This window comes from Euleptes europaea, chromosome 4 (assembly GCF_029931775.1).
Source record: "Euleptes europaea isolate rEulEur1 chromosome 4, rEulEur1.hap1, whole genome shotgun sequence".
Lineage (NCBI taxonomy): Eukaryota > Metazoa > Chordata > Lepidosauria > Squamata > Sphaerodactylidae > Euleptes > Euleptes europaea.
In genome coordinates this window covers 103,730,628-103,758,306 of record NC_079315.1, presented here as the reverse complement: position 1 = coordinate 103,758,306, position 27,679 = coordinate 103,730,628, and the positions used below count along the sequence as shown (strand labels likewise).

Below are 27,679 nucleotides of genomic sequence, written 5' to 3'. Positions count from 1 at the left end.
TTATCTGATTGTCTCGGCACAGTAGCCTGTTTCTAAGGCAGCGCCTGCACACGGCTGGCCCCCCGATTCAGGTGCAGGGTTATTGCATGCTCTTGTCCGCGTACGTTCTCCTCTCACACACGGGGACCAGCTAGACCAACAGCTCCAGCCTCCGTTAGTGCCTCCCTGTCCTGTATGAAGATCAGAGCGCAACTGTTAATTCGTCGCAACAGCCGAATTTTCACAATACTTGAACAGCCGCTATAATAATATTCAGTGATCTGACCATACCTAATTATTTGTATCTGATGAAGGGAGCTTTGTCTCCCGGAAGCTTAAACCCTGAAAATCTTTGTGGTTTCTAAGGTGCTACTGGATTTCAATTGAGGTCTCAAAACAATAAATGCAAATGCAAACTGTGGTATCATATGTAATTAAGTCATCTTGGCAATCACTGCATCTTAGAGGAGGAGGAGAGGAGAAGCTTACACTCGCCTTCCTTTCCCCTCCCCACAACATACATTTTGTGAGGTAGGTGAGAATGAGAGAGTTGTGACAGAATTGTAACTGGCCCAAGGTCACCCAGCAGGCTTCGTGTGGAGGAGTGGGGAATCAAATATGGTTTTCCAGATTAGAGTCCACTGCTCTTAACCACTACACCACACTGGCTCAGAGCTAGATGAGGTCTCTAAAAACAAATGCTCTGACCTCAAAGCTGCTCAATTTTAGTGGCTGGCAAGAAATCCTAAAGTAACTCCCTGGCACGACACCTTTCTAAACAATAGGGAAAACTGACCCCAACCCTATTGTCATGTTAATCGTGGCAGAAGAGCAGCGCTAGCACAATATTAACACCTCCCACATCTATGCAATAGATGGAGGAATGGCTTTGTTCTGGGTGGGGGGGTCAGATGACTTTGCTGCTGCTGCTTGCTGGTGGAGACAGCTAATGCTGTCTTTCCCACTCAGCTAAGGGTAACCGATAACATTATGTATCTGGAGACAAGAGTCTCAGTGAAAATTCAAACTTTAAAATTGTTTGGACACCTTTGAGCTTTTTCACCATGCAGGCCGAGGTCTAATTTCCACAAAACAGCAATTGGTAAAAACTGTTCCAAGATCATACCATTCGAGACTTCAGACTGGGGTGAGGAGCAATAAAAATATGATATATTCAGCACAGATAAATCTCTGCTACAACTCTTCTTTGCGACAAGTGGTTTTCTGTGCACAAGACGTTTTTTGTTATATGAAGGAACACTCCTACATGCATACATTTTCTCCACCTGCAGTTGGAACTCTAGGAACATAGTTATCTGTATTTTGTATGATCTTGGCTAAAATAGTCTATATAGAAGTAGATGGAACAAGGATTTGACTCCACAGAAAGCCACCTCTTATGTTCTCCAGAACCCAAAGAATCCTCAACTAAATTCTAAGTTCTTGAACTGTGGTTTTTAAGACTAGATAGAGTCAAATCCTTGTTCCATCTACATCTGTATAGTCACAAAAGTAATTTGATATACTGGAAGTTTGAATTAGACAAGCTGGAACATGTCCAGAGATGATAAGGGGTCTGGAGACCAAGTCCTATGAGGAACGGTTGAAGGAGCTGGAGTATGTTTAGCCTGGAGAGGAGAAGACTTAGAGGTAATGTGATAAACATCTCCAAATACTTGAAGGGCTGTCATATAGAAGATGGTGCTGAGTTGTTTTCTGTTGCCCCCGACAGTTGGACCAGAACCAACAAGTTGAAATTAAATCAAAAGAGTTTCTGTCTAGACACTAGGAAGAATTTTCTAACAGAGCGGTTCCTCAGTGGAACAGGCTTCCTCGGGAGGTGGTAAGCTCTCCTTCCCTGGAGGTTTTTAAGCAGAGGCTAGATGGCCATCTGTCAGCAATGCTGATTCTATAACTTTAGGCAGATCATGAGAGGGAGGGTAACTTGGCCATCTTCTAGGCAGGGGGTTGTACTAGATGACCCTGGTGGTCCCTTCAAACTGTGATTCTATGATACTATGCTGCTAACCTGGTTCAAACTCTGATTTGGGTATCTGGCAGGCCACTCCTTTAAAATAGGGAGTGCATCCACAAATACACTCTCCATTCACCAGTACTACGGTCCCTCCATTTTGGCAGGGCTGGCATTTGCACACGTCGTATTCAGCTACGTAGTCCTCCACTGCTCGGTCCAGATTTTGTTTCTTTACATAGGAATTGTGCAGCTTCAGAGGTACAAGTTCAGAGATTGGATGCGGCTGCAGAGAAACAAAAAATGTAAACTTACTTTGTCCCGGGACGGGCCTCCAGGCCGGCTCCCGGGCCGCTGTCTCCCCAATGCCGACCCCCCAGGCCCCAGGACACTCACTGGATAGGCGGGAGGAGCGCGCGGAATCACACGGCCCCCTCAGGAAGAGTCGGGGGGGGGCCTCAACGCCGGTTCCCTTCTTTTCCCAGGCAGCCGGCTGGACGGGGCGCAACCGCCCAAGAAAGAAGCAACCCGGCCAGGAGCAGCCGGCTCCGACGCAGCCGGAGTGACGCGGCCCGGCGGACCCCGCCCCTCTCACCAGCTGATGGTCGGGAGGGCGCGGCCGGGTCGAGGGAGGGCCGCTGCAGCTGCCGGTGAGCCCGATAGAGCCGCACGGGCGGCCATCAAGCACTGGGGGAAGGCGGGGAACGGGGGCGGTAGCAGGGAAGGGGCGGGGCCTCTCTGGCCGGGGAGGGTTAAAAGGCGAGAGGGGAGCCGAGGCCAGGGAGGAAGCCAGAAAGGGGTTGCATCGAGGCTGAAGGAGGTTTTTGGCCAGCAACCTGGCAACGTCCGAGGGGGGAGAAAGTTCTGACTCCCCCTTGGACTGGTCTGAGGCCGAGGAGGCTCCCCCGCCCCCACCCCTCTCCAGGGCAGAGACCTCGGGGACTGCCGGGGGCCAGGCGCGGCGCGACATACTTCTTGAATAACTTGTAATGGTTACTATTCGGTAAACATGGCTAAAACTGTTGCAACATTTTTGAGGGGCTGTGGCTCAGTGGTAGAGCCTCTGCTTGGCATGCAGAAGGTCCCAGGTTCAATCCCCGGCATCTCCAGTTAAAGGGACTAGGCAAGTAGGTCATGTGAAAGACCTCTGCCTGAGACCCTGGAAAGCTGCTGCCAGTCTGAGTAGACAATACTGACTTTGACAGACTAAGGGTCTGATTCAGTATAAGGCAGCTTCATGTGTTCAACATCCTAATACAGAGGTTTTAGTGTGGTTTTAAATAGCTTCCAAGCATCCTCTAGGGATCTGATTCTCTTGTGTTTCCCTCTTGACTTCCTTCTAACTAGTCTCCTTATTTTTGTAAAGTTCTCTCTTTTGAAATTAAATGTTACTGTTTTGGACTTTGGGGATAATTTTTCATTGACACAAATTCTGAACTTATTAGTGTTGTGGACACTGCTACTAACTGGTGCAACACCTACATTTTGCACCAGGTCTTGCACTCCACTCAGAACCAAATCCAAGATCACTTCCACTTTGGTTGGCTCTGCGACCAGATGCGATCAACTATTGTCATTTAAGATGTCTAGGAAACACAGAAACATAGAGCTGGAAGGGATCGCAAGGGCATCTAGACCAACCACCTTACACTATGTGGTTGCACTGTGTTTATATTTTGTAATCCACCCTGAGTCTCAGTGAGGAGGTAAGCTATACAAGAAGTAAACATAAGAAAAGCCATGCTGGATCAGACCAAGATCCCTCAAGTCCAGCAGTCTGTTCACACAGTGGCCAACCAGGAAGCCCACAAACAAGACGACTGCAGCAGCATTATCCTGTCTGTGTTCCAAAGCACCTAACATAATAGGCCTGCTCCTCCAATACTGGAGAGAATAGGTATGCATCATGACTAGTATCCATTTTGACTAACAGCCATGGATAGCCCTCTCCTCCATGAACATGTCCACTCCCCTCTTAAAGCCTTCTAAATTGGCAAACAAACAATTGTGCCGCAACTGTCTCTCCATCTCCATCCTATTCATAGGAACATAAGTTCAGGGATAAAATCCTCTTACTTCATATTCGATGACAGCTGGGGCCTCGGGGATGGTTGCAGCCCACTGTATGTAGTCCTCTATGTCAACTGTCTTGTCTTTCACCGATAACATTTCCTTCAGCCGTTCTAAAACAACAGTTGTCCCTCCTTGAATTCGAGAGATCACATTGTGGATAATGGCTCCTCTAGTTGAGTTGCCCACTAGAGAGGACAGAAACAGGAAGTGGGTTGCTTGGTAGGATTGCAAACCTCCAGGTAGTACCTGGAGATTTCCCACTATTACAGCTTATCTCCAGCCAATAGAGATCAGTTCACCTGGAGAAAAGGGCTGCTTTGGCAATTGGGCTCTATAGCATTGAAAACCTCCTCTCCCTCCTCAAGCTCTGTCTCAAAAATCTCCCGCTGGTGGTGGACCAGAAGTATAGTGTCCAGATCATGCAAAGTGATGGTATTGCTCTACTCTGCTCTGGTTAGACCTCACTAAGAGTATTGTGTTCAGTTTGGGGCACTGCAATTTAAGAAGGATGTAGACAAGCTGGAACGTGTCCAAAGGAGGGTAACAAAGATGGTGAGGGGTCTGGAGACCAAGTCCTAATAGGAAAGGTTGAAGGAGCTGGGTATGTTTAGCCTGAAGAGGAGTAGAATGAGAGGGGATATGATAACCATGTTCAAGTACTTGAAGGGCTGTCATATAGAGGAGGGTACTGAGTTGTTTTCTGTTGGTCAAGACGGTTGGACCAGAACCAACGGGTTGAAATTAAATCAAAAGAGTTTCCGTCTAGACATTAGGAAGAATTTTCTAACGGTTAGAGCGGTTCCTCAGTGGAACAGGCTTCCTTGGGAGGTGGTAAGCTCTCCTTCCTTGGAGGTTTTTTAAGCAGAGGTGAGATGGCAATCTGTCAGCAATGCTGATTCTGTGACCTTAGGCAGATGATGAGAGGGAGGGCATCTTGGCCATCTTCTGGCCATGGAGTAGGGTGTCACTGGGGGTATCGGGGGGAGGTAGCTGTGAATTTCCTGGATTGTGCAGGGGGTTGGACTAGATGTGGTCCCAGCTCTATGATTCTGTGAACCCTATTGATTGGGGATTCTCAGAAAGGAGCTGGCTCACCACAGCCACATTATCTTAAGCCAATGAGACAATGGAAAGGGGGCTGACAAACTGCAGAGTCACTTAATTTTATTTTCACCTGCACTTGGGATAAAGATATATTTTACGAGCATTGCACAATCCACCACATTTATTCATCAATGAAAAGATTTGTATCTTGTCTTTCTGTCAAATTCTCCCCCCTCCACCACCACCTGCAAGCTGCTTACAAAACTATAATACATTTTGGAAGGGTTTGTCTGTTGTAGCCAAAATAACAAACAGACCCGAGGCACCTTGACAACGAACAAATTCACATTGTGGACAACAGTCAACATTCCACAGCCAATAAAACACAGTATGGAATATATATATATTTTTAAAAAACCAGACAGACATAAGACCCATAAAATAAATCTTGGCAAAGCAGCAAGCCTTATGACATTAAAAAAAAAGAACCATCAGTATCCCCCGAAAGTGCCTGGGAGGAGGCAGCAGAACATGGTTGTCATGAGATAGCATCCACCATGTGGAACTCCTTGCCCCAGGATGTGGTGATGGCTGCCAACGTGGAAGTCTTTAAGAGGGGAATGGACATGTTCATGGAGGAGAGGGCTATTCATGGCTACCAGTCAAAATTGATATTAGTTATGATGCATACCTATTCTCTCCAGGATCAGAGGAGCAGGCCTATTATATTGGGTGCCATGGAACACAGGCAGGACAATGCTGCTGCAGTTGTCTTGTTTGTGGGCTTCCTAGAAACACCTGATTGGCCACCATGTGAACAGATTGCGGGACTTGATGGACCTTGGTCTGATCCAGCATGGTCTTTCTTATGTTCTTATGCACTTATATTCACGTGCTCCTCTCATTAGGAATTGGATATCTTCCCAGAAACCCCTGTAATGTCACTGAGGCCTGTAGGGGCAGTATCCCAATTCCTGAAGGGGTTGGCTCTCCGAGCGTCTCTGGTGAACGCTGGGCTCCCTGAGATGTCGACCTTGAGCTATGAGTACATTCAAGCACCTTTAAAGCAAATTGGGCATCAGAATTAAAGTCCAAAACTAGCCCATGCAATTCTCATTACTTGTCATCCTATGATTATTATGAATCTCTTCTATATTCTGTGATAGAACGAACCAACTGCCTGGGTCAAGATGACCCTGAAGTCAGAAAGCAGGGGCAAGAGGAGACTCTCTTGGCAGAGTTCTGGATCAGTGGGATGCAGAGACAGAAGAATGGAGCCCCTGTAGCTAGAGACTGGCTGTGCCGTGGGTGTCTAGGCTGCAGGTGTAGGGTTGCAAGCTCCGGGTTGGGAAATGCCTGGAGGTTGGCTACGCTATGCAGGTGGCTAGTCTGGGCAGTTACACCTTGGAATGCTAGAACATACCCTCAGACAAAGGGCTAAACTATGGAGGGGAGAGAGGGATGTGAGGGCATCACAGGCAGGACCAAGAAAGGGTAGCTTGCCGGAAGTGCACGCGTTCTGAATAATTAGGGTTGCCAAGCACCCGGTGGTGGCGGGCAAAACCCCGCCAATCCACCCGGCTGCTCGCCAACCAGCTGAGGGGCGGCGGGCCAGCGTGCACCCACGCCTGCACGCTGCACCACATCACTTCTGGTTTACACCCGGAAGCGTCGCATTGCAACGGGCCTTTTACCAAGTTGTGATGCGGCACTTCCGGGTATAAATGCATCGCAAGGGGCTGTTTACCATCCAAACTGGAAGTTTGAGTGGTAAAAGGCCCATTGCTATGTGGTACTTCCGGGTGTAAATTAGGATGTTGAACACATGAAGCTGCCTTCTACTGAATCAGACCCTTGGTCCATCGAAATCAGTATTGTCTACTCAGACCGGCAGCGGCTCTCCAGGGTCTCAGGCAGAGGTCTTTCACATCACCTACTTGCCTAGTCCCTTTAACTGGAGATGATGGGGATTGAACCTGGGACCTTCCGCATGCGAAGCGGACGCTCTACAACTGAGCCATGGCCCCTCCCCAGTTTGAGTGGTAAAAGGCCCCTTGCGATGCGGCATTTCTGGGTGTAAACCAGAAGTGATGTGATCGCGGCCGCACACACATAATCACTGCCTCAGCTCCGCCTCAAAAACCTCCTGCTGGAGGAGAGGGGGGACCTGGCAACCATATGAGTAATGCACTTTCAAGCTACTTTCAATGCAATTTGCAAACGGATTGTACTGTGTAAAAAGGCAAAGTCCACTTGCAAACGACTGTTGAAGTGCATTGAAAGTGGATTGAAAGCGCATTATTCAGCATGTATGACAATAACAAAGTTGGCTACTGTATTATGCCTACATAGGTGCCCGGCTGTTTCTACTGCCTCTGCAATGAGTGGTAATTGACCAATGGGCCCCGCCCAACTTGCTATAGCACACTATGCTGGCCACCCTGGCACACATTCTAAAACTTTTTTGTTTTGTAAAATTGCAGTCTCGGTTCCATTGGTTACGTCGGTCTCCTTCTGGAAAGGGAAACTGTAAATGAACACTAAAATACCTATGTTCTTTTGCTTTTGGATTTAAAACACCAAAAAATACATACGTTTTTTAATGGTTGCTTGTTTACAATCACCGCCTTTAACTTCAGTATTCAAATCAAAACCTGTGGAAGTAGAACTCAACTTTGCACTATATCCCAGGCAGGCTTTTACATCCTCTGCACTGACTCCTGCAATTGCAAGTTAAACAGACATGATCAGAGAGGTGAGAATGTGGAATACCAAATTTCTTGAATCGCGAAGAACAAAAACAATTTGCATGGAAATTATATCCATCGTGACAATCTAGTTATGTTCATAAAATATTTAGCAAGGATATATAAATTCTGGTCATTTACACACAGTCGCTTTAACTTTTATTCCCCGTTTCAGCCAGGATCAAAGTAACCTGGGTTGGGGGAAACTGTATGCATTGGCTGGAATGATCAGGGACGAAACTGTGTGCTAATGGAGGCACAAATACAGAAAAACAGTCTCCCAAGTTCAAATCAAGTCCCACCCCTTTAAATGCTACTCTGTAATTGGCTTACCTCACGAGAGAATATTTCCTTCCCTCCCAAACCCAACTGCCGCATAAAAAAGCATTTTAAGAACAAAAAACAAAAAACGGAGCAATCTGAAAGAAGGGGGGGGAGGAGAAATGCAAGCCTTTCTTTTTGCTCAGAAAGAGCTCCAAGGTAGCAGGAAGCACTTGAATCCCTGCCTCATTACACACCGCTTCACGATTGGCTGTGAGAGAAGCCAATCTTCTGTGCTTCCCCTGTTTGGCTATCTGCATGCTGCCTTGAAGAGGGGTTTGGAAAAGGGTGGGGCGAAGCTCAACCGGAGAAAGTTGTACGCTCACTCAGTGATTCTGGAATGAGCCAGGAGGAACGGTTTAATTCGGGCCAGAAGAGAAATGGAAAAAGTCAGGTTCATTTTGCGTTGAAACAGGGTTGAGCTGACAAGGAATGAGGTAACGGTTAAAGCGACCATGCGTTAATGACCTCTGTCTGCTTTTATCCCTGTATAATATGGAACAGGAAAAGTTTAACAGATCGAATTTTACTACAGTGCAAAAAAAAAAAAAAAAAACACCTACCTCCCCTCCCCAACAGGCACTTATTTAGTAGGTGCTAGATGGCTAGGGTTGCCAGGTCCCTCTTTGCCACCGGCAGGAGATTTTGGGGGCGGAGCCTGAAGATGCCGGGGTTTGGGGAGGGGAAGGAATTCAATGCAATAGAGTCCAATTGCCAAAGCGGCCATTTTCTCCAGGTGACGTGATTTCTATCGGCTGGAGATCAATTGTAATAGCAGGAGATCTCCAGCTAATATCTGGCAGTTGGCAACCCTATAGATGGCCCAGGCTAGCCCAACCTCATCAGATCTTGACTGCTAAGCAGGGTCAGCCCTGGTTTGTACTTAGATGGGAGACCACCAAGGAAATCTCAGGGTTGCTAGGCAGAGGAAGGCAATGGCAAACCACCTCTGAATGTCTCTTGCTTTGAAAAACCTACAGGGTCTCCAGAAGTCGGCTGCGACTTGACAGCACTTTCCACCAGTAGACAGAATGCTTTATATCTAGACTAGGGAAACTTCTCACTTAGCCATGGGCCTCATTGGCTAACCTTCATCCAGTTTTTACCCCACAAACCTATGGAGCTGCGTAGGAATCACATCTCCACGATGCTGCCCTACCCTGGGAGCTGTTTGGGTGGAACACATCTGCAGAATTTGCCACCTGGAGCCAGCAGGAAAGATGGGGCATAAATATTATGATGAATATAAATTTGACCAGTCCATCAAGTAGGGTAATTCTTACTCAAAGATAAGGAGTGTGGAAGGGTGCACCCTATGGGAGGGGCTTTTCTCTCAGGCTAACTGGCAAACCACCCCGTAAACAAAGTCTGCCTAGTAAATGTTGGGATGTGATGTCACCCCATGGGTCAGGAATGACCTGGTGCTTGCACAGGGAACCTTTACCTTTTACCCTGGGTGCATGTGCAGGGAACTGGTTTCCTAGGGAAAATGGCAGATGATAAAATCAATAAATCAAATGAATCATTTTAAAAAAATGTATAGCTGTTTCCCCAAGGAGACCATCAAAGGAACATGAGGTTGTGACCAAGGCCAACAGAATGGAAGCTTCTCGAGGGACATGGTGTTCAGTTTATAACCTCAGTTGTGCTGCTGCAGAACCAGATTAGTGTGAAAAAGAAGATCTTTCATTTGGAGCCCTCACCTTTCGTTTTCATACTCTGTTTGTCCAGCACATACAGTAGTTCATACTTTCCTCCGACCGTTCCCGTTCGTGCATAATGAGTCCCGTGTGTTTCCAGAAATTTAAAATATTCTCCCATGTCATAATCGCTGGGCAGATATTTTAAATCATCAAGGAACGTCTCAGTCAGCCGGATGTCACGGCTTCGCATTATGAAATTTCCCAGTTCTATGGTTCCTTTTACATGGAGAAAGTGTTGGTCCTGTAATGCCAAATGAGGAGATTATTCTTACATCCTCTCTCTAACAAGAAAAGGAGGGTTTGGAGACTCTGCCACCATTCAAACTTACACGAGCATTTCAATCTGTAATATTCGTGTGGTCTATGTTATAGACAGGAGGGAAGGCAACATGGTAAAGCCTGATCTCATCAGATCTTGGAAGCTAAGCAGAGTCAGTACTCGGAAGGGAGACCTCCAAGGGAGACTGTGCCGAGGAAAGCAATGGCAAACCACCTCTCCTTCTCCCTTGCCTTGAAGGCCTCTTGCTGTGGTCATCATAAATCAGTTGTGAATTGATGGCACTTACGTATGTATATTATAGACTGCTTCAACTGCTTTAACAGTCACTGCTTCATCTGCAAGGGATTCTGGGAATTGCAGTTATGCAAGTAGGCCTAGATTTCCATGGGCTCATAATTTAAGACCCCAGGATTCCACAAGTCAAACTGCAACAGCTCTGCATAGTGTGTTAGAGCGAGCAGCACCTTGAATGAAGCGAATAGCACCTTGAAGCTGTAACCTGCCAACCACTTCAATTCAGGTCTTCAAAGGCAAAAGCTTCATATTTCACCTTTGAGAAGTTCACAAGTAAATCGCATCACATGCCAGAAAAAGCATTAACTGCTTTTTTTAAGCCTATTGTACAGTTGTTGAAGGCAAGAAGGTTTGCCAGTAAAAAGATGGCAAACTCTATATTTGTACATTTCAATTAGCGTTTTTTTCTGGTTGTCGGAAACCTACAACTGTTGGCTCATTCCCTCCAGATTTGCTGGCATATGTGTGATGTGTATCAGAAGAACATCGGGCCAGCTTGCTGTGCTCGATTTGTTCTGATTTTTAGATCTATGCCTGAGCTCCCTGTAAGTAGAAATGCCAGGGACTGCTCCTGGTATTTTCTGCCTGTAGAGAATTCTTTTTTACCACCAAGCACTGACATTTCAGAGCCCCGTGGCACAGAGTGGTAAGCTGCAGTACTGCCGTCAAAAGCTCTTCTCACAACCCAAGTTTGTTCCCCACGGAAGTCGGTTTCAGGTAGCCGGCTCAAGGTTGACTCAAGTCTTCCACCCTTCCAAGGTTGGTAGAGTTGCCAGGTCCCTTTTTGCCACCGGCAGGAGGCTTTTGGGGCAGAGTCTGAGGAGGGAGGGGTTTGGAGAGGGGTGGGACTTCAAGGCCATAGAGTCCAATTGCCAAAGCAGCCATTTTCTCCAGGTGAACTGACCTCTATTGGCTGGAGATCAGCTGTAATAGCAGGAGATCTTCAGCTAGTACCTGGAGGTTGGCAACCCTAGAGGTTGGTAAAATGAGTACCTAGCCAGCTTGCTGGGGGTAAAGTGTAGGCGACTGGGGAAGGCAATGGCAAACCACCCCATAAACATAGTCTGCTTAGTAAACATTGGGATGTGACATCACCCCATGGGTCAGTAATGACCCGGTGTCTGCACAGGAGACTACCTTTACCTTTTTTTTACTGACATTTACAAGAGGTTGCAGAATTACGGTCCCATATATGTTTACTTGGATATGTTCTACTGTTTCCAACGTTAACTTACCCACAGATCTGTATACATAATGTAGACCTGAGCCAAGGGTTAATGAAAATAATGAGAGCAGCTTTCTGAAGTAGATGAAAGGAGCTGTGGAATCACAGACTTCTGATGCGGTTGTAGGAGTCAAGAGATGAGAAAGTGCAGAGTATTTACAGTCTCCCCCATGCCCTGCTCTGAGCACCGATTGTTCTATTAGCCTGTTGACAAGGCCAGAGTATAGAGGCGTTGCTTCATTAGCACAGTAAATTGCCCACTCAAAAAGGCAAAACCACCTCCATTTTTTGAACATGCAACGTATGGAAAGGTGTGCTGTAGGTGAAACAGGACATTGCATGTACAAGGTGAGAAGAAAATGACGTTTGTAATTATTGACATTTTAGCAAGGATATTTTAGCAGGATATGCCTCACTAGGAAAGACAGTCATGCCAGGAACAGTTGAGGGCATCAGGAAAAGAGGAAGACCCAACAAGAGATGGACTGACTCAATAAAGGAAGCCACAGCCCTCAATCTGCAAGATCTGAGCAAGGCTGTCAAAGAGGACATTTCGGAGGACATTGATTCATAGGGTCGCCATGAGTCGGAAGCGACTCGAGGGCACTTAACACACATAACCCACAGCAAGTATATAATCTTATGCTGGACTAAAAGTAGGGTTGCCAGGTCCCTCTTCACCACTGGCAGGAGATTTTTGGGGTGGAGCCTGAGGAGGGTGGGGTTTGGGGAGGGGAGGGACTTCAATTCCATAGAGTCCAGTTGCTAAAGTGGCCATTTTCTCCAGGGGAACTGACCTCTATCAGCTGGAGATCAGTTGTAATAGCAGGAGATCTCCAGCTACTACCTGGCGGTTGGCAACCCTAACTAAAAGTGCTGCCTTTAGACTAAAGCCTGTTACTCAGCTGAATAGTAAATCTTTAAACCTTCTCCTGCCTTGGTGTGCTTACTGGGCTGGGACACCAAGGGAACAATCCTGTTGGTTTTAAATTGCTTTTTGCCAACAATAAGATCTCACTGTTAATGTCTTTTCGTTCCCGATGCCAACACCCCTGAAATAATACACCCATCCCCCTTAATTTCATTTGATATTAACTTACTTTTCCATTGGACTCTTTCAAGAAGTGAGAGATGCTCGTGTTTTCGAAAAAACTGAAGTCTGCATTGGCGTCTGTTGATGTGTTGTCATCAGTCTCAGTCGGGGTGAGTTTCAGAGAAAAGCTAGCCTGAAAATGCTGATGTCTCTCTGCGTACATCTCTCTCACTGCAGTCACCTGGTTTTCATAATTCTCATTTGAGAAACTTTTGTCTCCTTTTGTCTTCAGGGGGGAAATGTATAAAATATAGAAATTACATTCATTAGATGATGGACTATATAGGCATCACAGAAATGAAAATGAAATGTTTTTGCCCTCTCATAACACTTGAAAAAGAGTTTATAGTTATTTATAAGACATTCTTATTCTTGATTGTTCCGGTGATTGTTTTTGTGCTGGCGTGATTTCACTTTTTATATTCCATATAGAGTTTTTACTATTTTTTAAGCCTCATTACAAAAAATGTAATGCACTGGTTACCCTTTACTTCTTTTGAAAACAAAGGTTCAGACTATAGAGGTCTATACAATTATGTATGGTATGGAGAGAGTGGACAGGGAGATGCTTTTCTCCCTCTCTCATAATACTAGAACGCGGGGTCAGTTGCTGAAGCTGGAGGGTAAGAGATTCAAAACTGATAAAAGGAAGTATTTCTTCACAAAATACATAGATAAATTGTGAAACTCCCTGCCCCAGGTAGGGCTGTTGAGAAAAAAAATCGGTAAAGTTCGGCTTCAGCAAAATTCGGCCCTTTTAAATTCAGGCCAAAGTTCGAACTCCCCCGCTTTGGATCCCTGAAATTCGGCGGGAGATCCGGACTTTGGGGAAAAATTCGGCCGGGTCTTTGAAGTGCTGGGCGCCGCCTGCCCAGGTGGCGCCCACCTCTTCAAAGAGTCGGGAAGGGCGCAGGGGTCTTTAAAGAGCCCCCCGCGGGCCTTCACGGGGCTTCCATGAAGGCGTGCGGGGGGCTCTTTAAACAGATCTGCGCCTTCCAGCTGGAAGGCGCAGATCTATTTAAAGGCCCCCCCGCGCACCTTCAGGGAAGCCAGTGAAGGCGCGGAGGGGCAGAGGGGTTTAAAGACCCCCCGCCCCTCTTCCCGGGATTCCCGGGAAGAGGGGAGGTGGGTTGTCAAGCCCCTCTGCGCTGTCTGCGCAGGCAGGGCAGAGGGGTTTAAAGACCCCCCGCCCCTCTTCCCGGGACTCCTGGGAAGAGGGGCGGTGGGTTGTCAAGCCCCTCTGCACTGTCTGCACAGGCAGGGCAGAGGGGTTTAAAGACCCCCCGCCCCTCTGCTGCTGCCCCGAACCCCAAATTTGCTGGATTTATTCCCGAACACCTCGAACTCGCTGAATTCGGCTCCCTGTTTTCCCGCCTTTTTTGAGTTTGGTTCGTCCCGAACTAAAAACCGCCGAATGAGGGGAAATTAGGCTGTTTTTCGGTTCGGGACGAACCGAATCGACAGCCCTAGCCCCGGGATGTGGTGATGGCTGCCAACTTGGAAGGCTTTAAGAGGGGAGTGGACATGTTCATGGAGGAGAGGGGTATTTATGGCTATTAGTTACAATGGCTACTAGTCATGATGCATCCCTATTCTCTCCAGGATCAAAGGGACATGCCTATTATACTGGGTGCTGTGGAACACAGGCAGGATAATGCTGCTTCAGTCATCTTGTTTGGGGGCTTCCTAGAGGCACCTGGTTGGCCACTGTGTGAACAGACTGCAGGACTTGGTGGACCTTGGTCTGATCCAGCATGGCCTTTCTTATGTTCTTACGTTTTCTTTGTATAAATCTGTTTTTTTCCACTTTGAGTTAATTCTTTCTATAAGTCCTTTAAGTCGTGAACAGACAATATTACAATAATGCTGTAAACGTGTATAAATGAACACGCACACCTTAATGATGTTAGGATGTAGGGAAAGTTGAATTTAGATGTCACAGAGCAGGGAGACCAAATACAATTTCTGTTTTTTTAAGTAACTACTCCAAGTACTTTGTAATATGTAGTTCTGCCTAAAGGCACTTACATCAGCTGGTGTAGTTAGGATTACCATGTCTCCCCTGGCCACCGGCTAGGGATGGGGGAGGTAAGGTGGCCAGATCCAGGTTGTGAAACCCCTGGAGATTTGGGGATGGAGCCTGGGGAGGACAGGGACTTCAGTGGGGTACAGTGTCATAGATTCCACCCTCCAAAGCATCCATTTTCTCCAGGGGGACAGATTTCTGGAGATGAGCTGTAATTCCAGGTGATCCCCAGGTCCCACCTGGAAGCTGGCATACCTAGGTGTAGTATAGAAACACGTATGACACCTAGGGTTGCCAGGTTTGGGTTGGGAAATACCTGGAGAATACCTGGGTTGGGAAATACCTGGGGGGTGGAGCATGAGGAGGATGGTGTTTGGGGAGGGGAGTAGGGTTGCTAGGTCCGCGCAGACAGTGCAGAGGGGCTTGACAGCCCCCTGCCTGCCTTCCCGGGAGTCCCGGGAGGTGGGGAGGGGGGGTCTTTAAACCCCTCTGTGCTGCCTGCGCAAACAGAGCAGAGGGGCTTGTTTAAAGGGCCCCCCACGCGCCTTCAGGGAATCCCCCTGAAGGCGCACGGGGAGCCGAATTTCCCCCCAACTCTGGATCCCCCCTGAATTTCGGGGATCCGAAGTGGGGGAGTTCGGACTTCGGCACGGCCCGAATAAAAACAGGCTGAATTTTGCCAAAGCCGAACTATACCGAATTTTTTTTTCAACAGCCCAAGTTGGCAACCCTAGAAGGGAGGTACTTCAAAGGGGTATAATGCTATAGAATCCACCTTCCAAAGTGGCTATTTTCTCCAGGTGAACTGATCTCTACTGCCTCTAGATCAGTTGTAATTCCAAGATATCTCCAGCCACCACCTGGCAGTTGGAAAACCTACTGATACCCCAGTTTGTGCAAAGAGGCTTACTTCATAATTGAGAACTGCAACATTCCATGGCTTACGATAATAGGTGCCCGAATTCCCATCACGTTCCCGATTGCAGAGACCATTATAAAACTCATTGTAAAATGGGGTATCCTTTGGTTGCATTCCTAGAATGTTAATGCTGCAAGAAAATAGAACAAGAGTATTTCCTAGGATCTTATTTATTCCAAATGATGGCCTATTCATACCATTCAAGTATTATGCAGTTCCCCCCCAAAACATAGAAAGATTAAAAAACAACAGTGAACCTCCAACTTTCATACAAACACATGAACACATTTCTTGGCATGAAATAATAGACATTCAGCATTTTACATGACTAATAACCTTAAGGGATAGAGTCCCGTGGAGCAGAATGGTAAGCTGCAGTACTGCAGTCCAAGCTCTGCTCATGACCTGAGTTTGAGCCCAATGGGAATCGGTTTCAAGTAGCCGTCTCAAGGTTGACTCAGCCTTCCATCCTTTCAAGATCAGTAAAATGAGTACCCAGCTTGCTGGGGTTAAAGTGTAGATGACTGGGAAAGGCACTGGCAAACTATCCAATAAACATAGCCTGCCTAGTAAACGTCAGGATGTGACATCACCCCATGGGTTAGGAATGACCCGGTGCTTGCACAGGGGACTCTCTTTACCTTTAATGACCTTAACCAATACAAATATTTTCTACAGGCATTGCCATTCTAGGTATATCTCAATTTCACTTGTGGTGCAGTGTGTTTGCTAGCATGTATCTTTCTGATATTTCATGGCTGATCTTGCTCACATGCTTGAGATGCTATGACCCTTGCTCTTGGTTTCTATTATTTATCAATTGTCATTGTTTCTACGCTGAGCTAGAGTGAGCTAGAATATTGCTTCTGTGCTCAAAATTTGGTTATTCCAGCAAATCAGATGAAGTCATGGTTAAGAGCTAGTTGTGTGTGGTTAAAGCGTTGGACTAGGATCTGGAAGACCCAGGTTTGAATCCCCACTTTGCCGTGGAAGCTTGCTGGGTGACCTTGGGCCAGCCACACTCTGAGCCTAACTTACCTCACAGGGTTGTTATGAGGATAAAACAGAGGAGGGAATGACGTAAGCCAATTTGGGCCCTCATTGGGAGAAAAGCAGGATATAAAGTAAATAAATACATAAGGTCTTCTGCCTTTCCAGTGCTAGCCTTAGAACAAGAGCTCTCTCTCTCTCTCTCTCTCTCTCTCTCTCTCTCTCTCTCTCTCTCTCTCACACACACACACACACACACACACACACACACACACACACACAGGTCCACCAGCGCCAGATGGGTGGCATTATGGAGCCATCTCTGTAATTTGCTGTCTCACACTTGTTTCATATAAGTTGAACTGTGAGGCATTTCCATACAATCAATTAGATTAGTGGTTCCCAAAGTGGGCAGTACCACCCCCTGTGGGGCCAGTGGGATTACCTAGGGGGGCACTAAGAGGCAAGGGGGCAGCAGTGGGGCGCTAGAGGTGGGCCCCTTCAACTGTGTTGTTGGATAGGGTAGGGGGCGCTGGGGTTGAGTTCTCGGAACCAAGGGGGCGGTGGTCTGAAACGTTCGGGAACCACTGAGTTAGATCAAGCAGCCATACAAGGGAAAGCCATGCATTCAGCATTTTTAAAAGGGTAACTGTATCACCAATAATCAGATGTTCACTTGTGCTGGTGACAAGCCTGAAGAAGTGGTTAAAGTGTTGGGTTAAGCTCTGGGAGAAATGCCAGAGGGGAATAAGAGCTGCATCAACTTCCTAGAAAGATTTTGGGAGTAAAGAATGTAAAACTTTTCTGATATATCTCAGGTCATTTCCCTACATATTAAAATAAGAGTAAGAGAAGAGAATTGTAAGTCAATAACGTTCTTCTCATTTGCTGTTATCAGGTACATTTCATATCCTTCCCCCTGCAGACTCCCCAGCATTTACCCACGGCCAGCTTTCCTTCCAATTTCTGAAACGTCAATAAAGCGATCACGACAGGGCGGGCGGGGATTGATGTCCTCACAGTTATCTTCATCAGAGAAATCTCCACAGTCATCTTCTGTATTACACATCAGTCTTTGTTTGATGCAGAATCCTGAGGAAAGAACAAAGAATCGATCATATCGAGCTTGTAAATAGCTGGAGTCATTTTGAGAGCTCTAAACATCAAGAAGCAGAAGCAGAAGCAGAAGAGGAGTTGTTTTTTATATGCCACTTTCTCTACCACTTAAGGGAGACTCAAACCGGCTTACAATCACCTTCCCTTCCCCTCCCCTTCCCACAACAGACAGGTAGGTGGGGCTGAGAGAGCGTGACTTGCCCAAGGTCACCCAGCCGGCTTCATGTCTAAGAGTGGGGAAACCAACCCGGTTCACCAGATTAGCCTCCGCCGCTCATGTGGAGGAGTGGGGAATCAAACCTGGTTCTCCTGATCAGAGTCCACCGCTCCAAACCACCACTACACCACGCTGGCTCTCAAATTATCAAGTACTGTTTGTGCAGAATAAGGGCTAAATTTAGGGTTGCCAACTTCCAGGTGGGTCTCCACCCCCACTTACTCCTGCAGGCAGGGGCACAGAAAGCAAGGCTATTGAAGATCATCTCGGGCTAGAAAATACTGGAGAAGTTTGTCCTTCAAACCATTTCCTCCCACACCATGTCCCTCGCTTTGAAGCTTCCGTATTCAATACAGACTCCTGAATGTCCCTCTCTCATATGGAGAGCTGCTTCATCTGTCCATTCTCAAAATGCATACAAATGTGTACAAATCTTCATAGCGGGGGGCAAATTTTAAGCATTGAACTTGACAAGAATGTTATACCTAATCTACAGGATCTCATGGCAGTATGGATTTATTGACATTGGATTGACTGTTGCCATTTTATCAGAGAAAGATAGCCAAAGAGGATTATGGCCGATCAGGTCAAATAATCGATAAAATTACGACAACAGCAACACAGTCTTGAAAAGGAAAATAAAGGAACAAGTGACATAGTGAAACAAATAGAACAGCTTCAGACACTGTAAAGAAAAACCAGTGGGACAAACAGTCTATACCTCGAGCAGGCCTAAAGACAGGAGAAGGAGAAGGAGAAGGAGAAGGAGGAGAAGGAGGAGAAGAAGAGTTGGTTTTTATATGCTGACTTGAAGAATCAAACCGGCTTACAATCAGCTTCCCCCCCCCACAACAGACACCCTGTGAGGTAGGTGGGGCTGAGAGAGCTCTGAGAAAGCCGTAACTTGCTCAAGGTCACCCAGCTGGCTTCGTCAGTAGGAGTGGGGAAACCAATCCAGTTCACCAGATTTGCCTCCACCGCTCATGTGGATGAGTGCGGAATCAAACCCGGTTCTCCAGGTCAGAGTCCACCACTCCAAACCACCACATCACGCTGGACATGTATGAATATTTTGCAAAAGGGAGATCCATCCCATCAGTGCCACCACTGAAAAGACCATGAGGGTGGCCTCATTGTTGATTATAGTGGCACTGTATCATCCCCCAAGTTGACATAAAACAATATTTTCAGACAATAATGCCTACCATTGGCACACGTGAAGTCCTTTCCACAGTCAGTCTCTCCTTCAGGGCAAACTTGGTCTGCTACGCATCTCTGTTTTTCACCCAGAGACTGCATACACCGCTCTCCTCCAAACTGTCCATACTTCAGGACACTTCTTGAGCGATACTTTTGATGAGATAAAAGAAGGACAAGGGCTCAGGGAAACAGTCACAAAATTATGTTCTTTGTATGTGTCTGGAATTTTTGAAACTGAAGAGGAAATTTCCAGGAAAACAAAAGGTTAGTAAACGTCCCTGTTCCCAAAGGATCAGGGAGCCCATTATTTTGGAAGTTAACACATCAGACTTCGTTTTCAAGGTCATTTTTTCGCTATTGAAAACTTGTAAACCAAACAAAACAAGGTATTTCTAAAGAGAAAGTAACAATCTGGCCCAGGCAAGGGTAATTCACGTTTGTTCTTTGTCATATTGTTTCACTTTATATCATTCCATTCAATTTTCACAAAATAGGATCTTCAGTCAGAAAAGATTTTTACTTGTACAGTTTTGCAAGGAAGGTTACAAATCCAAGCAGGGTCGCTGTCCTTCGCAGCAAAACCCAAAAGGGGACTTGGGGCATCTTAAAAACAGATTTATGGAAGCATACACTTTTGTTGGCTAGAACTCACTTCATTAAATGCATGAAGTGAAACCTCGATCAACAAAAATATATACACAGCTGAAGGAAAAAACTATAGTGATATGCAAGAAGTACAGTGTATGACATTTCTAAGCAAAGCTCAAAAGTCTGCTAGAAAAATGTGCTTTGAAAACCTTTCATTTTTCTTTCTGCTGTGTATATATTTCTGTTGACTAAGGTCGTTTATGCGTGGCTAGTATGTCATTGGTTCGTCCCTCTCATGTCTCATGCTTTTCTATCCCGAGATCAAAAAATTGAACACATGGTGAACTCCGCCCTGCGTCAATCCCGCAAAAGATCAGGGAGGAATGTTACCACGTGCAGCGCCGCGGGATAGTAAGGGAGTGGTCATTATTTTCGTCACTGCTTTGAGATTGGCTGATGCTGGTTAAGGGTTGACCTAACGCCAAGGTTTTATTTTATTTTTATTTTTTTTAAAATTAATACCGGCATGCCGGTATACCATCATATCAGCATAAAAATTCCCCGTTTTTTTCCCTAGTAAGCATGGTTTTAGACCTCCCCATCTCCTCTCAGATCTGCCTTTCTCTGCCTTTGCAAAATAAAAAAAGAGCAAGAGTCCAGTGGCACCTTAAAGACTACCAAAATTTCTGGCAGGGTATGAGCTTTCGTGAGCTACAGCTCACTTCTTCAGATACGTATTTGCAAAATGAAAACAGAGAGGCAGCAGGCAGGCGCTGTTTCCCCTGGGCAGTGAAAGAGCTCTGAGGGTGGGGGTGGGGAGGCTTCCCGCAGACCTTGCAGGAGGGCTGCCTCTTCATTTCTGGCAGGGAGGGGGGAGCCCTACTCTCGTTCCTTCCCGCATTGTGTACCCCTTCGCAGCAGTGGCTGCTGTAGCAGAGGGGTGTGTGTGTGTGAGTGTATAGGGGAGCAATGGTAAAGCTCACTGCTGCGCTGCTCCACTTCCGTGTTTCTTGTTACTGCTGTTTTATCAAAAACCGAAGCATCACCTGCCCCCCCCCCAATCCAATTTGTTGGTATACCAACATACCACCCCCCAAAAAAATTATTATTTTTTTAAATTAAGAATGAAGGAGCAGGAGGGAGATGTACAGACATTCCAGGCAGTGGCAAACATGTTCCAGAGTTTCCCCACAAGGGAAATAGGAGGAGGAGCAGGAGGGGGAAAGTGCAAAGGGGGAGCGTTGGAAGAAAGGGGAGTCGACCCGGGCGCTGAAACACGCACCAGCAAGCACTCGGAATTGCAGCGATTCTTTATTTACTTTCAGGACAAAACTGGGGTTGGAAAACCAGGGGGAAGTTTTGTAATGGAAGTGGGTTGGACCTGCATGCGGGAGATGATCATGTGTTACGACAACCGAGATTTGCTACATTCGCGGGAGAATCGCAAAACAGCCATGCGTTATCACCCTACGGTTTCACTTCATGTATCCAATGAAGCTTGCTGCGGACCATGAAAACGTCCGCGTCAATGAATCTGTCAATTTTCAAGGTGCCACAAATCTTTTGTTTTCATAGTGCCTTACTTTTCTATGACAGGTTTCCCAGTAGGTATATATGTCAGCCTAGTAACCTATCTCAGACTACTCTGGCTCACCCATTGGGCAGAAAGGCCATTTGATCCTGGAGGCCTGGTGACTAGGATGCAGGAGCCAGGTAGATGTTAAGTACTTAGTCATTCTGCTACAGAACTTTGGGCCCTCCCTTTACCGGCATTTTTCGGGTAGATGGATGAGGTTGCCAGGTCCCTCTTCGACACCGGCGGGATGTTTTTATTTATTTATTTATTTATTAAATTTGGGGGGGCAGAGCCTGAGGAGGGTGGGGTTTGGGGAGTCCAATTGCCAAAATGGCCATTTTCTCCAGGTGAACTGATCTGTCGGCTGGAGATCAGTTGTAATAGCAGGCCATCTCCAGCTAGTACTTGGAGGTTGGCAACCCTATAGATGGAGGTAAGTGAAACATAACTGCCTACTGGCCATCTTTTGGCTCATCTTTGGGGTAAGACTTCAGTCACATGGCCAAGAAGGAAGGGGAGGCCAAATATATAAGACCACTTGTAGATCCATCTCTGTGCCGAAATTCATTTTCTGTTTTTTTAAATAAATAGGCCCTTTTGTACATTTGTGTTACTGCTCCGTAGAAGAAATCTTTCAAGCTCCTAACACGTCATTTAAAGAAAAATCACTTTATCTTCTAGTTAAACTTTCCCCATGATGTTATTTAGAAACAAAACGTTTTCAGCATGTCACATTAAACCAATTTGCAGGTTTAGCAACCAATTAGCAACCTTCTTAAAGTATACTTCTATTCATCAGCAGGTGGCAATCTTTTTACTAACTCTAGTAAAATATATACTACTCTTTGGATCCTGGCAGTTCCTTTAATTTAGGCTTTGCAATTAATTAAAGGTTTTTAAAAAAATTATAGCAATAAAGAGCTAGAAGAGAGCCATGAAGCCGATTAGCTTGGAAAGAAGGCGGTTAAGGGGAGACATCATAGAGGTCTATAAAATTATGCATGGTATGGAGAGAGTGAACAGGGAGAAGCTTTTCTCCCTCTCTCATAATACTAGAACACGGGGTCATCTGCTGACGCTGGAGGGTGAGAGATTCAAAACTGATAAAATAAGTATTTCTTCACACAACACATAGTTAAATTGTGGAACTCCCCGCCCCATGATGTGGTGATGGCTGCCAACTTGGAATGCTTTAAGAGGGAAGTGGACATGTTCATGGAGGAGAGGGCTATTCATGGCTACTAGTCAAAATGGATACTAGTCATGATGCATACCTATTCTCTCCAGGATCAGAGGAGCATACCAATTATGTTAGGTGCTGTGGAACACAGGCAGGATAATGCTGCTGCATCTTGCTTGTGGGCTTCATAGAGGCACCTGTTTGGCCACTGTGTGAACAGACTGCTGGGCTTGGTGGACCTTGGTCTCATCCAACATGGCCTTTCTTATGTTCTTATTCCAGCTCTCAGTACATTCTTGACACCAAACAGGTCTAATGGATTCTTCCTTACCCGTGGCCTGATTATGGTGTTCCTCAATATAAAGCAAAAACAAGAAATGGGTTTCTTGTTTTTTCTTTATATATTCAAAAACGAATCTTCAAAACCAGACCTCTGAGACCCAGTACATCAAGGTCATAGGGTTGCCAACCTCTACTTAGGGCCTGGATAGCGTTGGCAGCTCCAGGTTGGAAAATGCCTGGAGATTTTAGAGTGGAGCTTGAGGGTTTGTGGAGGGGAGGGACTTCAATGGGGGTATAATGCCATACAGTCCACCTACCAAAGCGGCCATTTTCTCCAGGGGGACTGATCTCTGTCGCCTGGAGATCAGTTGTAATAGTGGGAGATCTCCAGCCACCACCTGGAGGTTGGAAACCCTAGTCATGGGTCAAGGAAGCTGATTGTTGAAGCAGAAAGTGTCCCTAAACCAGGAGCTTGGATCTATTCATGTCTCTGAACAGGGGAGGTAAGGTTCCATTTTGAGCTAGTGCAAATGCACTAGTCTACCACTATTAAAAATCTGCATAAGCTGAGAAGGAGATAAGTCACATGCTCAGTGAGAAATCACTTACTTTTTCATTGCCGCATGGATTACACGGTCCCCATTCACTCCATTGGCCCAGCAAGCAATCGATGGGGGGTGGAGCGCCAGGTTCTCTTCTCACCCTGTGCCGGACTTGCTCTGAAAAGCTACCAGAACAACAAAACACGCTTATACCGCACTGGAGGGGGAGGGTTATAGGCCCCCAGGCACATACACATACCCTTAGCAGTGCGGCAGTCACCTCCAAGGGGAACGGTTGCATTCTGCATGGTTGTGCATATAAATAGGCACAAACATATGGGTGAGTTTGATCTCAGGTTGCCAACCTCCAGGTGATGACTCACAAAAATGACAGCACGTAGCCCAAATAGCAAACTCTATTTCACAAACATACAGCATAATACAGAACAACCTTACTCTATCTATCTATCTATCTATCTATCTATCTATCTATCTATCTATCTATCTATCTATCTACATCAATTTTATTATGCCAATAATGGTTATCTGATTCTATCTCAGTACACAATATGCAATAAGACAGAACAAACACCAAAACGTACATCAAAACATGGTCTAATTACAAATCCATCCCTTTTATAGTCCAAAAACAATATTTGAGCCAATACTGGCCGTTGTAAAGGCACCCAATCTCCGGTAACAGAATGAGAAAACTCCTCTGTTGTCACTGTGCCGCGCCTTAATGCAGCACGGTGACAACAGAGGAGTTTTCTCATCCTGTTACCGGAGATTGGGTGCCTTTACAACAGCCAGTATTGGCTCAAATATTGTTTTTGGACTGTAAAAGGGATGTATCCCAGTGATAATACACAAATGGAGCCTTATAATTTGATCCTATGGATACTTAGTTCTTCTGAGTTTAATGAGATTTACCCCCCAGGACTACAGTTGCAGGGTTCCAGTAGTGAAGAGTATTCCTTATTCCGTGGGCAAACTGGTGAGATCTACATGAACCAACTGTGAGAAACGCCAGTGTTAACTAAATTGGGAATATTCCTTAAATATAATTCAACATTGTTGTGTATACTTATAAAACTATTGACATTTAGGACTATTGCATAATGCAGACAAATGATCTGCACCCTGTACAGAACACGCGGATCTGCCGTTCCCTCCCACGAGTTGAGAAAATGATCACGCTTGCATCAGGGAAATTCATAAACCCAAAGGGAGGGAGTGCCTAAGGAAGTGGTTTGAGTGTTGCCAGAAATACAAGAGAATGGTGACAGACTGGTCATATTTCGCAGATGCATTTAGGAAGGGAAAAGTGGTAAGTTTGTGGGGGAGGGGAAATTCATGTTCACAATGGAAATATATTATTGTATGGGTTTTTTACAGCATTTTATAGGATGGTGTGCCCCTGGTCTAAATTTGTACCTATCTCCGATGAGGAAGTCTGTGGTTCTAACACCTCTGCGCTACCCACTGTCTAGTTGGACTTCCTACCCCTCGGTTAAGGGTAAACGCATGAATGAGGTGAGAAGTGGAAACAGCTCCTTCATTGACAGAAGGGATATGGTTAGATTCTCGAGAGTCAGGGAGATAAAGGCTTTAAGGTCAAGGAGAGGAAGTCAAATTTCTCTTGCTGGGAATTCTGAGATGTTGAGATACACCTTTTACTGGTCAGAGGCTGAAGAGTTCCTTTCTAATAGATCAGTGGTTCCCAAACTTTTTGGGCCACCGCCCCCTTGGTTCCCCCTTGGTTCCCAGCGCCCCCTATCCTATCCTATAAAAAGCATGATTCAAAATAGGGCTTTGTATGACTCACTAAAAGAAGATAATGACAATAAAATTTCAAAACAGTAGCAATTAATTGCACATCTATTCAAAATCAAGTTAAAACTTTTTAGTTGAAATTTCTTCAACAAAACTGATGAACTTGATCCAGTAGTACCAGCTCTTCAAAGTCTGGGGAAAAAATTCTGATAGTTTCCAGCCATTTTGCCAGCATGGTGCCAAAGCTTGATCTATTGTGAACAACACAGGTGAAGGGGCCCACCTCTAGCAACCCCCTGCTGCCCTCTTGCCTCTTAGTGCCCCCCAGGCAATCCCCCCCAGGGGGTGGTACTGCCCACTTAGGGAACCACTAGTGTAGATGGACACATTTTGTGGGATGGAAACAAAAAATGGTACAGTGGGGGGGGGGGCAGCTGGGCATGTAAGGAGCTGCTTATTTTAAAAAAATGGGAGAGGAAAATAATTAAAAATATAGCATGAAAATAAATTCCGTATTGCTCTCAGTGTTGTTTTCTCTTCCTTCCTATCCTTAGCTTAGAAAATTATTCTGGGTTGGGGGGAGGGGATTGAAACCTGCCAACTTTTCTTTTTCTGAAAAAAAGGGGGGGACTTTTGTCCATTAGAGAAGGCTATGTTGGGGATTATGTGCAAAAGCCCTTTGAGACACTGGCTGTAGGGTGGAGGAGAATTGGATGAGACTGAGGGACAGAGCTGGCTAGATGCTTGTGAGTTGGGGCTGGGATGATTTGTGCCTTGCACTGAATGATTGTATAGTAGGAGTGGGGAACATCAAGAAGACAAAAGTAATGACTACAGGAGAATTATACAACTTTAAGGTTGACAATGAGGAAATTGAAATTGTTGAAGACTTTCTATTCCTTGGTTCCATCATCAACCAAAAGGGAGACTGCAGCCAAGAAATCAGAAGGAGATTGAGCCTGGGAAGGGCAGCCATGAAGGAGCTAGAAAAGATTCTGAAGTGAAAGGATGTGTCACTGGCAACCAAGATCAAGTTAATCATGCCATCGTATTCCCTGTTACTATGTATGGGTGTGAGAGCTGGACAATGAAGAAAGCTGATAGGAAGAAAGTAGATTCCTTTGAAATGTGGTGTTGGAGGAGAGTGTTACGGATACCGTGGACCTCCAAAAAAACAAAAAAAAAATCAGTGGGTTTTAGATCAAATCAAGCCTGAACTGACCCTAGAAGCTAAAATGACTAAACTGAGGCTGTTGTACTTTGGTCATATTATGAGAAGACAAGAGTCACTGGAAAAGACAATCATGCTAGGAAAAGTTGAAGGCAGCAGGAAAAGAGGAAGACCCAAGAAGACATGGATTGACTCTATAAAGGAAGCCACGACCCCCAATTTGCAAGATCTGAGCAAGGCTGTTAAGGATAGGACACTTTGGAGGACACTGATTCATAGGGTTGCCATGAGTCAGAAATGACTTGATGGCACTTAACACACATACCCACACACACACGAGTGGGGAGAAGCTTACAATGAACCAAACCAAGCAGAGGTCTTTTCCCATTACTTAGGACCGACCCTGACCTGGATGGCACAAGCTAGCCTGATCTCATTAGATCTCGGAAGCTAAGCAGGGTCAGCCTGGTTATCACTTGGATGGGAGACCACCAAGGAATACCAGGGTCATTATGTAGAGATTGGCACTGGCAAACCACCTCTGTTATTCTCTTGCCTTGAAAACCCTACTGGATTGCCATAGGTTGGCTGTGACTTGATGGCACTTTACACACACACGGTTGCCAACTCTGGGTTGGAAAATTCCTGGAGATTTGGGGGTGGTTCCTGGGGAAGATGGGGTGAGAGGAGGGAAGACTGACACTGGCGTACATTACCTTGTTTGTTTTTCTTAACAAAAATCAGTAGCAGAGCTGATAATATGTAAGGATATGCATGTGGGCCAGATAGATTAGCTTCTTAATGTCTATACATTGAAACAATTTAAAAATTGGATAGTTTAAATAGTTGGTTTATTATATGAAATGTACCTCCTTAATACAAGGTGGAATACCTCTTTGCAAATCCGATCCAGGTTAGATTTTAATCATTCCACAATGTTTAAATATCTGCATGGATGTTTTCAATCCAGAATTCTAGCACGCAAGACAAATCTCAGTTCAGAGGACTCCAATCAGTCTTGCATTAAGGACTGCCAACAGCCCAATCCTGCGCACATTTACTTGGAAGTAAATCCTACTGAGTTCCATTTGCCGACTTCCAAGTAAGCCTCCACAGGGCTGATGGCTTAGACATCACTGATGCTCTTGCACATATTACAATTAAATGGACAGGAAGGATTATCATTACCATGCCTAAGATTCAAAAACATTGAAATTGTGCGCCCACTCCGGCAATGCAGCCATATTTCATATTGACAGTGGCTTGTTATAAAAAATGAACAACTTACCTTCTCTTGCTTCCTGAGACAAAGCTATTTGCTCCTAAAATGCACAGAGCCCCTATCAGAGGCAAAAAGGCATGCAT

At 45.8% G+C, this 27,679-nt stretch overlaps 1 protein-coding gene across 1 annotated transcript; it reads right to left on the bottom strand.

Moving 5' to 3' along the window:
* On the bottom strand, positions 1 to 27,679 carry C9 (complement C9). The gene is made up of 11 exons (XM_056849060.1): positions 27,603 to 27,679; positions 23,435 to 23,552; positions 19,205 to 19,349; positions 17,608 to 17,758; positions 15,668 to 15,806; positions 12,739 to 12,957; positions 9,840 to 10,080; positions 7,663 to 7,788; positions 4,028 to 4,209; positions 2,009 to 2,237; positions 1 to 170 (listed from the first exon to the last, which is right to left on the bottom strand). The coding sequence occupies exons 1-11, from the start codon at positions 27,677 to 27,679 to the stop codon at positions 1 to 3; spliced, it is 1,797 nt and encodes a 598-aa protein (XP_056705038.1).